The 13260-nt window shown below is 32.1% G+C and overlaps 1 protein-coding gene across 3 annotated transcripts in view; it reads right to left on the reverse strand.

The window, feature by feature from the left end:
- Positions 1-13260, reverse strand: part of LOC135123742 (uncharacterized) — a 62899-nt gene that overhangs the window by 2943 nt on the left and 46696 nt on the right. Inside the window, exon 3 of one of the 3 annotated variants that reach the window (XM_064048608.1) lies at positions 7738-11523. The exons of the other annotated variants lie outside the window; for them this stretch is intronic. Within the exon in view, the coding sequence (XP_063904678.1) occupies positions 10735-11523 (789 nt within the window). The 3' untranslated portion in view covers positions 7738-10734. Of the gene's footprint in view, positions 1-7737; positions 11524-13260 lie in introns of those variants that run through there. 3 annotated transcript variants of the gene reach the window in all.

Raw genomic sequence — 13260 nt, forward strand, 5'->3', positions numbered from 1 at the left:
GGGCGTTAAGTGAACGCAGTTGCCATCTTGTGTGACGTCAATCGCGAATTGTTGTCGCGAAACTTAGACACGTGGTTCCTTTGTGCATGCGGTCTACAAACCCTCAACCCAGGAGGCTGAACAAAACAAGGTAGGTGACCTTTTGATGCGTTTGTCAGCTTCGATCCAAATTTTAATATTATTTTTTTTGGAATTGTAAAATCGCCGCGAAAAAAGGTGTTTTCAAAGCCTTTACGTCAACAGGGATGTTCAGAAAAGCATAATAAATGAAATAATTCCGTAAGTCTCACAAATAGATGCTTCATTACCTAGTTACCTAAAAACGTGTTTACAAAACAAAGCGCAGAAAATGCCTTAAGAAAATATTATTTTACAAAAGCAAATCAAATGTATCAAAAATAAAAATTCAGATAAATTAAAAAAAAGTTAAATTTTATTTTTAATTATTGTACTTTTTATTATTTATTTTATGTCAATCAAGTGATGCATATACAGTTTCCGACAAAAAATTTCAAACATCACTTTTCTGTCATGTCAAAAATTTTAATGTAGTCTATGCTTTATTGTCATTATTTCGGACAGCTGGAATGTCAAACTTTCAAAATACCTAAACATCTAAAGGTTGCTTTACACTATCTGACGACTGAATGACATTGGTGTCTGAAATTTTTTGGCGGCAACTGTATATAACTCATTCGTGTGTAATTATAAACTAAATTCCATTAACATAGGTTCATAAATAAAAAAGTTACTCGAGGTGTTCTCTTTTAGCTGATTCACTCTGTATACACGTAGGTTGTAGGTACTGTAAATGCGTTTGTCTCCTGTCCGGTAAAACCTGCATTTATTCCCACTTTCATCAACGCTGCCCGGTTTTCCCTAATAGTTTCAAAATTCCTTTCTTTACCTGTTTCTTTTCATTTCAAATTTCTGTATCTGTCTCTCTATCCATTGCTCTATCTCTTCCCTCAGCTCTCGAACTCTACATGTATAATAATAATTTAATAATAAAACGTCAACTATAAAATAAGATACTCCTGGTCTATAGATCCATGTTGAGTTTTCACTCTAAACACCCAGAGTTGTGGAAAAAAAATTGGTCAAAGGTTATTTCGACACAACTTCCCTCGCTCCGGAAGTAACGGTGTTCAACTGAAAAATCACTCGGAGTAGGCGTTGGAATTTCATTTCAGTCATTTGACATAAACGTCATGTCTATTCTTATAACCTCCATTTAGCAGAAACTGTTTGTTTTAAAATGTAAGGTTACGTTTCTGATAAAAAGATGTTATAAGAATAGGCTTGCTGTTTGTGCAAAATAAAACTACAATACCTATTCAGAGTGATTTTTCAAATGAACACCCGTTGCAATAAAATATACAATTTTTTCAAAAAATTATAAAAATTGCTTTCGCGAATTTTATTTTTTAATGAGACCTGTAAATTAATATAAAAATATGTATATGTATGCTACGCTTATGTTTCAAATGAGTTTTCCCTTTGCAATATTATGTGATGATGTCATCAACATTTTTGGACATATATCAATCTAGATAGGTGCAGTCATGGTAGACTGCACCTATCTAGACATTTAAGGCGTTTATGGCTTCACACCAATTTGACTCCCATTATAATTCACTAGGCCGTCACAGCCGGTCGTCTTAAACCCGCTCACCGATACCTACCTGAAAACATCTTTTCTGGTAAAAGCACAGGGCAGGACTGAGTTTTGCATTTACCGACAACTGCACCTTTCGATTTTTTTATTTTAGGTAAAAACAAAGTGACTTTGTACTCAATCATTTTTTATTACAGCAAATTAGTCAGAATTTTGACATACACAACTATTTACTTATTAATTACTACTGCTTATTTATTGATCGAAATAGTCACTGTCATCATCACTCGACTCTTCTAAATGTATTATTTTTAATATAACTGCCCATTCACAATGGACATAAGGCATAACAAGTACATAAAGCTTACATAAATACGTAAAGTTGAAACGATGGAAAACGTGTACCCCTGTTCACAGTGGACGAACGTAATTCTTATGCTTATGAACGTTTTATGTAATCCTTGTGTGCGTACACAAAGTTGAAATAAGTTCAACTTTGTGCACGAATTATGTCAAAATTATGTTAAAATCTAGGGACTTTTGAATGCTGCTATTGAATTCCCTTTGACAGTTGGCACTTGGCACTTCACACCTTTGATTATATTATATAAATTATAATCAAAGCTTCACACTGCGAGTCTGTTCTGTACTGCGAGTTGTGAAGTTCGAATATCGTATGAAATTGTAGGTATGATATTTTTTTTGACTCAGTTTGAGGTTAGCCGTTTCTATGTTTAGACGGGAGTTATTCCGTTCTGCGTTTGCGCAGTTTAACAATTCTTACAGAGTTCACTCTGTCCACTGTGAACGTAGATAAGCATAAGCCAGACACAAACCAAAAACGTAAGTTATGTTATGCGCTCGTTCTTATGTCTTATGTCCATTGTGAATGGGCAGTAACAGCAATATGAATGTACCCTCTGGATTTGAAAAAATGGACGGTGACATCGTCAAAATTATTTGATTTATCAAAAAACTTAGTGGACCAGTTTTTTATGATTGCGTTCGTACTTATTAAAGATTTTATGTTTTTTGCTTTCAGTATCTTAATAATATTTTCAAATGTGCAGAATAATGATTAAATAATTAAGGTACGGAAGAAACGTTAAAAACAAAATTACTCTTAGTCCGGTCCTTCGGGTGTCGGCTGTCCCTGGCACGTGGTTTACATTTACTAAGTTTTATGAAAGGTCAGCTGTAAAGTACTTTAAACGTCAAAGCCATAAACGCCTTAAATGTTTGAGTCCAGTCTACAAGAATACATGGTATGATATTGCGCATTTTGTGTGACGTCATGTGGATGTTATGACCGGCAACTTTAAATTCTGGCTTGTTACATATTCGTATTATCACTAGCAACGAACGATACCAAATTTTAAACACATGTTATTAGCATCTGATTTCACTTGAGCATCCTCTAAGATAAGTTACCCCATGATTAAAAAGTGAACCAAACCTCAACTTCCATTATAACCTCACATATCACTGATAAATTGACATTTGACAGCTTTCGAAGTTGTCTGAAGAGCGTTTCAAGTACGGTTTTCAAGGCAGTGTGACGTCACGTGGCTGGTGCGCAAAACAGACGAAAATTCATCCACCGGAGTAGAGCCAGAAATGACTGAGTCTTTTGGCGGTATATACCTTTTCTTGCGTTTATGTTGGCTTAACGGAAGTAAGTGACAATCGCGACATACGATAAGTTTAGGTTATATTTTGGAATTTTTGGATACATTGTGCAAACTAAAAATGTCAACACTCTGTCGATCTTGACAACTGACAACCGGAAGCGATTGAAAACATCCTGATACCAATTTCAACATATACCTAATAAAGGAGTTTATTAGGGATATGAATTTCAATTAAAAATTCAGGATGGCCAACAGACTCAGTCATTTCTGATCACGTGGGATTAATAATAACAGTGTTGTATTCCCAAATTTTCGGGAATATGTAGTGAACCGATTCTGATTTAATCAATAAAATCAGTTGACTCATTCATTCATTTTTTTGAGACGCCTGTATATGCAGTTTTAAAAACTGCAAACTCATCATATTTTGCACATTCTCGATAGGATCCATTCAGTAAAATTTTGAGATGACTTGATTAATTTTTTGGAGGTAGATAAACATATATATTTTGTTAAAAAAAATGCAATGCTTACATAACTTTAAAATGTGTACAAGATTTCAACGCATTAGTTTTACAGTTCTTGATTTAATCAATATAACAAACTGACTTATTCTTTAATTTTTTTGAGTCACGCTGTATGAGAAATTCCAAAAAATATGAATGAAATGAGAAATTTATAAGAAGTTTACTGTTCAGAGTTGCAGGTGTTCGGTTGTGGCGAACCCTTTGACCTCCGGCGAATGATGACTGCTTCTGCTGGTAGTCGGTCTCTTTCATAAGACCGACAGACCGACTAACACAACACACAGTTACACAGCAAACACCAAAAGTGTAAACTATGTCGGCCAGCTCCGACTTTTTCATAAATAAAGCCTTGATTGTTATTGTTCAATTAATTCAGTGTTGTAAACAACACAAATAAAGTCCTTCGAAGCAACAACAACAACTAGTAACAATACATTGTTTTAACGAAACGAAACATTTACACTCTCCTATTTGGCACATTTTCGGTAAGATGTCTTGAACAAAATTTTGTAATGACGTCATCCATTTTTGGAGGAAATAAACAGATCTACATACTTTGATTAAAAATTTATCCTGTTTACAATAAATTTAAAAGATTCACATAATTTCAAAACATTCGATTTTACAGATACAAACTGAATACGCATGCATAGACTACACGTCTAGAAGTACGTTATTTCATACAATGTAAAGCCCATTTACTATCTACAATTTTAAGATGACATTATCACACTGTTGCTGAGAATGATAGACAAAGTTTGGTTAGAGTTTTACCCGCTATTCGTAATACAAATATAAAATTTGACAATAATCGGTCCAGTAGTTTCTGAGATCAAAATTTAGCTTTTTCCTTTGTGTACGTGAGTTGTATTTTGTTTTTAATGATTTATAACTGTTCACTATGCTATACTGCCTATCTGCCAAAGAAAAGATTTGCAATTTCAAAGATTACATAAAGTGACGTAAAGTTCTTATTGAGCAACTTTTGGAAGACATAATATACTTGTTCTATATCAACCCACACAGATTTTGTCAGATGGAACTGAAATCTTAAAATTGTCCCATCTGTACATCGCTGTTATATATATTGTCATAGGAATATTCTACTGTAAGGCATAAACATTAAAGTTGTGAACAACGAATTTATAAAGGCAACTCATTTCATACGTTTACGATACCATGGAAATCACTAAACCAAAATTTGTCTAATTATAATTAGAGGATAATTATCCTCATCAACAATGGAATGATGTTATCTTCAAAATTTACAGTACTAAATGCTATTTTAAATTTATAAAATAAGAAACACACTTGTGGTTTATTAATCCGTGTTTAGTTTCTACCCTAGACATCCAGATTTTTTGGAAAAAAAAATGGTCCAAAATTATTTCGACAGAACTTCCCTCGCCCTTGAAATACAATAAAACAAATCCAGCTTTTTCGAAAAATTATTAAATCTGATTATACAAATTTTATTTATTTTTATGAGAACCCTTATTATTATAAGTTAAAATAAAGATATGCATGAAACGTTAAAGTAAATGTAAAGAAACGTGCTGGGCGTAGGTTCCCTTAACAGGATTTTGCGATGACGTCATCAACATTTTGGATAGGTGCACTGTAATACTAATGATAACAGTATTGTATTCCCAAATTTTCGGGAAAACGGAGTAAGCGGTTTCCGATTTAAGGAATAAAATAAATTGACTCATTCATTAATTTTTCTGAGTATAAGAAATTCAGAAACTTTTAATGCAATGATAAATCACATGTAAAAACTCATCATATTTTACAAATTTTGGATAGGATTTATTCGGCAAAATTTTGAGATGACGTCATCAATTTTTTGGGAGGGGGTGAACGAATAAATTTTGTTAAAGTATTAACCATGAATACGATAACCTTAGAATATTTACAAGATTTCAGAGCAATCGGTTTTGCAGTTTCAAAGCTATTTTTGCAAAATATTGTTATACAGTTTTGAATTTTTTCTAAAAATTCTGGATGTTTAGGGTGAAAATTTGACACGGATTCACACACCACAAGTGCAGAAGTATCTTATTTTATAGACTTAAAAAAAACTTTTTATTACAAATTTTGGAGATGCCGTCATCACATTGGTGGTAGGGATGATTATCCAAATTTTAGTTAGCGTTTAACCATCTAGATAATATTACTAATATATATTTACAAAATGTGATAACAATCGGTCCAGTATGTTCGGAGATTATCTGTCTAATAGAAATGGATACAGACAGACAGACAGACGGACGGAAACGGGAGACCAGGTTTTTCGTACTCTTGAGGTCATGACACGTCGAGAAAATATGAGAGTGGCAATTCGGCCGATGGACCCGATTATTATACTTCCTTAGCTTATGCTCGGGAAGTAAAAAATTCGAAATTGTATAATAACATTTTGCAATGAACTATAACTTTGAAGTTATTGATGTTTAAGGTTGTCGTAAGCATTGTAAATCCTTAATCAAAATTTATAGGTGTAGCCTGTTCCAGAAAACTAACTCACTCAAAATTTTACAGAATAAATTTTATCTAAAATATGCAAAATAATATGAATCTATACTTGTAGTTTCTCGACGCATTCATGTTTTCTCAACGTTTCATGACCTCTAGAGTTTAGAGTATGTCTTGTTTCCATCTGTCTGTCTGCTGTGTGTCGTCTGCCGTCTGTCGTCTGTGTCGATTTTTATTAGACAGATAATCTTTGAAACTACCCGACGGATTGTTCTTAAATTTTGTATGTAGGTACATTAGGAATATGGATGGTGAAACGCTAACTGAAATGTGTAAGTTGTATGCCAAAATATTAAATCCATTACTAGGTCTCCTGTATGGAGAAAAAATTTCTTGCTAAAATATTCGGATGTGACCAACATAACGTAAAATGTACCCCATTTGTGTATATACGGTATAAATAAGGTCATTTCTGAGGGAAATGTGTTGTTACAGTTTAAAAAATTTATGTGCAACATTTTTTTTTCAGGCTTAATTCACTGTTAAATACTTGGGGAAATTTCAGATCGATTCTCACTTAATTATAATTACACACATGGATACGACTAGTCCCTTCTAGAACTATTCTATGCTAATAATGAAAAATGTGGTCAAATAAGATAGCATGTTTTGTTGAGGTTTACTGGAAGATGATTTTTGCCATTTAACTTTGATGAGTATTTTAAGACAAAGATCAAATGCTACAGTAATTAGTAAATTAATGAAGTCATTTAATTAATAAGGAATTTCCCCTCGGTTTTAAAAGTAAATTATTATCAACAACTCAACAATCACAAATAGAATAATGAAATGAAGTAGTAAGTTGGATACTTTTAACATCATGTAGGGATAGGCGGAAAAAAGTTATTGATTACCACCACTAGTCCCCACAGACGTGCGGCCGAAACAATTGCGAATTTCATTATTAATCATTTACAACATCTGTCCAATGAATTTGTGTCCAACTTAAACTACTTAAGGCAAAAAGACAAACTACTTTTAACAAAAATTATAATACACTGATTTCGACACATTTAGACGATATTGATCCATATAGAAAACAATTTCAACAATATTTCAGTCATCCACCTGTTAATAATGTCGATGTTGAACGATCAGTTTCAATATTCAAGAAAATAATAACAACAAAACACACTCGTCTGGCTATGAAAATGTAAACGCTTGGTAATTCTGTATACAAAAATGTCTTGAACGGAAATGGATAAATATTGAATTGATATGCTGTGTCTCGAACGACAGAGCAGTGCGTAGTTGTAGTTCCCTGGTTGTAGTGGGGTTATTTGCCGAGTTTTCACGTATTTCCGCCTAAACCGGAATTCATTAGTTAACAACTAACTTCCATGTGCAGGCGAACTGATAAAAATCATAACATTCAGCTTTCAGTTTATTACCGGATTTATCATCAACAAATGAAGAAAAGACAACCTAAGTTTTTTAACATTTATTGAAATGCAAGTTGTATAGTATATACAAAAGTAAGAAAACATGCATAGCTAGAAAGAACTATAATGCTAGGTTGTTAACTATAATACTATATTGTTGTAGATCTACCGTAACGTTGAACGTGGAATAAATTTATGTATGAAAAACACGTTTTTAATCTTAAAAGATCTTAAAATATATTCATAGTTTAATAAATTTCTTGCAGAAATAACTTTTAAAAATGTCACTGATATAAACATTTTAAAACATTTAATTGCACTTTCTATATGCTTATCATGGTTTTCATGTCGTACTAAATTTCTTGTATACGTATAAGTATACAATTAATTTTAAATATAATTTCTTATGTTTTTAAAATTCCAGTGAAATAAGGTTAATTTCACTTAATGTTGAAGAGGGAAAGTAAAAGAGTTGATCTTATTGTGTTTTATCTGTATGTTAGTTACGTGTGTTATTTGCTAGTGAAAACACTTTGTCACTACAGGTTCTATATACAGATATTTATATAAACGTGTTACCGATATCACTAGTTTACAGAAGTGTTATGTGAAAGCAATGGAGTAGGCAAGATTTTAAGATATTCACAGAGAAATATCAAGAATATATTTAGTGAAAATTTTAAAATATTGCTTACAACTTTCTTTCTTCATATACTCTCCTTCATTACTACAAGTATCTTAAATGTTGATACATTTCACTACAGCTGTAGTAAATGAAATTTTCTGCTGAGCTAGTACTCAACTAAATCAATTTGTTTCCTTAATTAGAGTCCAAAAGTAATCCACCATGTTTTCTTCATATCGCTAAATTTTGGTGGAATCTTGACGTACTGTCTTTTGGCTTCCTTCACACGAAACAAAAAATGTGCAAAGTGTTATTTTGAAATGCTTATATCAGAACATATTTAATATTGTGCATCTTTTTTATGGTATCTCAAATTTACTTTTACTATAATGCAATGAAAACATATATGCATAATAACATTTTTAAACCATTAATAATACAGGTCAATCTCCGATTTCCGCTGTTCTTTTTTTATTTATGCATAAATTGTCGTAAGCTGTCATTATTATTTATTAGTATCCAGAAATTATTCAAAATGTATAACATTTTATGCAATGGTGATGTTATTTTGATGAAACTGTATCAGCTTTAGTATGTTAAATTTAATACATTTATTAAAATCCTATAATGGCACCTTAAACACAAAATATAAGTTGCTATAAAGAAAAATAAATTAGAACAATCAGTTACAGTTTTTATTCTACTTTACTTTCAATAAAAACACTGATAATGACAACTTAAATTATGCCAACAATCAAATATTACAAAAATCAGCCTTGCATTTTAATCACAATGAGAGATCGTCATAAGAAATGAGTTAAGTCCTTAAATAAAGTACTGACAAAACAGAATGATTGCCTCATCTACAAATGATATTATTATTAAGTATATTAATTTTATAATAAAATACCCTTAATCACCATGGTAAAATTCGGCGTCGCAATTAATTAATTCATCATTAGATCAGCATAATGAAGCAACAACTGTAAAGTAGATGACACAAACCACTCCGTTTCCAGCAAACTGTTATTTTCTATCTTCAAGTTATTTTCATTACCTCTTTGAAGAAGTCACTGTAATACTATAAACTTTTTAAAAATAGAGCATAACAATTCGCACGTGATAATTTGTGTTATGTAATTAATACAACAGTAAATAAGGGGACGAACTTTTGATTGTCCTCCTTTGCTTGTATTTTAAGCGCATATCTAATTATTAAAACATCTAAGTGTACAAAATTAACGAAAAGCTAACGCACAGATTTATCTTCTTAGAAAAAGCTACAAAATATGTACATCTATATAATTGTAAAAATCTTAAAAAATCACAGTGCATTTTGGGGTGGTGCTTTTGGATTTTAAAAATTTGTGTGTATATAAATATTATAATTTGCTCAGATATGCAGAATTGTGTATAACTAGAGAAATTTTTTTAGGAATAGAAGATATTTTTTTCTACAATATACAAGATTTTTTTTATCTAAGTATAGCTACTGAAAATCGTAATCACACTAGTTAAAATGATTTACAAGCTAATAAAAGTGAGTATCAATTACTGTTATCATATTAATAAGTGGAAACAACTCATCAGTAAACACACCAAAAACCATTTGCTTTATGATGCATGCGTGCTATAATAAAATGTGCTGTATTAATATCGACCAACATAGTTAATACAGGAATTAAATATTATGAAAAGGCACGTTGAAGTTGTGTTAATTTTAAAATAAGTGTCCGGACCTACGTAAGTCTTGGACGGACTTTGGATAACATTTTAGATTACTTTGTTCTATTATAATTTATAACGTTTATTCGTTAAGTATGTAAAAATCAAATTTCTTTCAATTTCGAGATAAGGCGTATTTTTTAAATCTGCTTATAAGAGTTAGTAACTACTGTTTTTTTGTAAACATAAATACGTACGTATAACTTAACTAACATTGAAATAACAAAAATATTCAACTTAAAATACAAAGTTGTTGACGACTGTAGGTACAGTATTAATAATTTCTGTGATGTGTTTACTAAAAGTTGTCATTTTTACTTAACTTTCATTATGTTAGAGAAATGTATGTAATTTTCTTTGTTATTTTTAGACTGCTGTAATTTTCTACTGTAAAATATGTTTTTTTTATAAAATTAATAATTTGCAAACCAGGAAATAATAAGCGTGATAAATTTGTACAGCTCAGATGTATGTTATACATTGTTATAAGAGCTGGTTAAAGCTGACAGTGTAAAACAAATTTAAAAACAGGTATACAATATTTGGCTTTGTGTATATTCAAAATTACTGCTTGCATTAACCATTAATTACATCAGATGCATGTTTTACGTTAAGTTTTCCCTTGTTAAACAATTAGTCCCTTTCTCTTTGCGTTTGAGCCATTCATTGTGTAGTATATTTCCAATTTAATTTAATACTGTCTTGAATTAAAACTGTATTGTCGGGCATTTGAAATTAGTTCCCTAGTTTCTGAAGGAGTTCCAGGACTTAAACTAGCTGTCGTTGTCGTAGACATTGTCTCTTTATTCTCTGGAGGTTTTATTTCATCTGACGCCTTTTCAAAAACATCTTCTTCAATAATTTTTTCTAAATATGCATCCCCATTTTGTATATTATTGGGTGCTATTTTCGATTGCGGCGAATGAACTGGTGTAATGTCGGTAAACCCTCTTTCTTCGTCTTCTCGCTTTTTTTCTAAAATTCTTCTGTGGTTCTTAGTAGTTAAGCAACCTGTTTCCACATCGCGCTCTAATCTGTGACCACTCCTAGATCTTGTAAGTTGTCTAGAAACATACTCGTTGAGATCTTCTTCTTCGCGTCTAGACATAACGCGATTAAGCGCAATAAGGAAAACACCCAAAGCGGCGACAAAAATGCCTGTTGCAACAAGTTCGTTCCACCATCCTCCCCCTCTCCAAGTTACCATATCATCGGGCAAAAGCCCCGACCCTATAAGGAAGAGGCCGAACACTAAGAAGCATACTCCAATGTGAAGCATTCCAATTGAAGTGGCTAGTCGATGATCCGGTGGAGCGTGGTGCGGAATTTTCTTGGTTGGAAGATGTTCCATGCTGTCCATACTGCTGGTGCGTGAGGACAAACGTCTTTCTCGTTCCAGTGCTCGTCGTTTAGCTTGTTCTCTCATTCGTCGTTGGCGTTTAATGGCCATGGCCGAGTGGAGGCCAGCTGAACCATGCATCTGGAATCCAGGCAGTATATAAGTCTTCCTGCATGCACTGCACAACACTGCACACAGCACTGCACTAACTTGCACTGCACTGTACACAGTGTATCAATGGGCAACAAGCAGTCCAAAAAGTAAAGTCCCTCTATTTGCGCCAACATGTCTAAAACAGCCGTAATTAAATATACAAATTAACACTTCCAGTTTGCAATATATGGAATTGTTACGGAATTAACTCATGTATTTTGAATTTTGATTGCAGTTCTTAAAATTTGTTTTCACTGATGTGTTCTACAATATTGTTTTGAAATAAAGGCAAATTGAAGTATACACTTCAAAAGAACAAATAAACTGAAAAATGTTGATATCATATTCTACATATAAGGGACATTACTTTTATAAACCGTATGTGTCAACACAACCACTAAACTAATTTGTGGAGGCAAATAACAGTAACGAATATACTTTTTTTTGAACTGTCACCACATACAGACAAAATGATGGGCGTCAAGGTGTGTGTGTTCTAACTAGGTCAAAATATAATAGAAGATATCTTGGTGTCCCTCTTAATAATTTATAACTTGAAATTAGAACTTATTATAGCTACATAATGTACAATATTTTAATTTTAATCTTATTACGAGTACGATATATTACAAATTTTCAACTGCTCATTCCGTCTGAACGTCATATATCTTTCTAATATTTATGCATTTTAATTTATAGGGCGATTCCACTAAAAGTTGCAAAAAATTGTCTTATGAAAAACTTTTATTTAGATCGTAAAATTATATTGGAAAACGTTCATAATAAATATTTTTTATATGTGAATTCATCAATTATTATTATAGTTTTTCTATTTTTTACAGTTATCAAATTATCTAACATTTTTGTTATTAAACTAGTTTTGCAAGAAGTACAGAATAGTTTCATTCCTTAATATAGTGACTGCTTATAGAAAAAATTGTCCTTTTTAATAATTGACGACAATAGATCATAACACATTTTGTTTCAGTTATTAATAAATTCATCAAAAAAGACAAAAAAGGTAAAAATAGGTCCCAAAAAATTAAAAGCTTGCAGAAAAACATACTTGTTTAAAGAAAGTATCAGGTTATAGAAAAGAAAATGAAAACTTTGTAACGAAAGGGAACAATGTTTGAATATTGTGCTAAGGACTTTAACGTGAATATTTGAACGTGAACATATTAACAACAGTATCAACAATAATAAAAATTAAGTAGTAATTAAGTAGATTTTATACATAACATACATAACTCCAAATCCATAACGGAAACTACACTGAAATTTTGGACAATTTAAAAAACAAAATAATAATGTATTAATCTCCGTTGTAGAATACTGTTACGAAATGAACCCATACGCCGCCCCAGTACGACGCCTATGGGTTTTCTAGTATGAACGGTAATGAGCGGTGGTGACTCAGCATCGGTGACGGCGACCGAGAGCGTGCGACTAAAGAAGCGGCTAGAAGCGGTTCTGCGGAGGTCTCGGCAGGGCTCCAGAACGAGCTCGAAGCGATGACGGCGAACTATCGAGAGACCATGGTCGGGAACAGTCGATTTTTGTTAGATAAATAATTTCCGAAACTATTGGACCATTTGGTATCAAATTTTATATGTCCATTATGAATATCATGTAGATAGCAAAACACTAACTAACCAAACTTGGTTTATCATCCCCACCAATAATGTGATGACGTCACTTCAAAATTGTACATAGTAAATGGGT

The sequence above is a fragment of the Zophobas morio genome, unplaced genomic scaffold (assembly GCF_036711695.1).
Source record: "Zophobas morio isolate AGI-343-1 ecotype UQ-CSIRO unplaced genomic scaffold, CSIRO_AGI_Zmor_V1 ptg000006l, whole genome shotgun sequence".
Lineage (NCBI taxonomy): Eukaryota > Metazoa > Arthropoda > Insecta > Coleoptera > Tenebrionidae > Zophobas > Zophobas morio.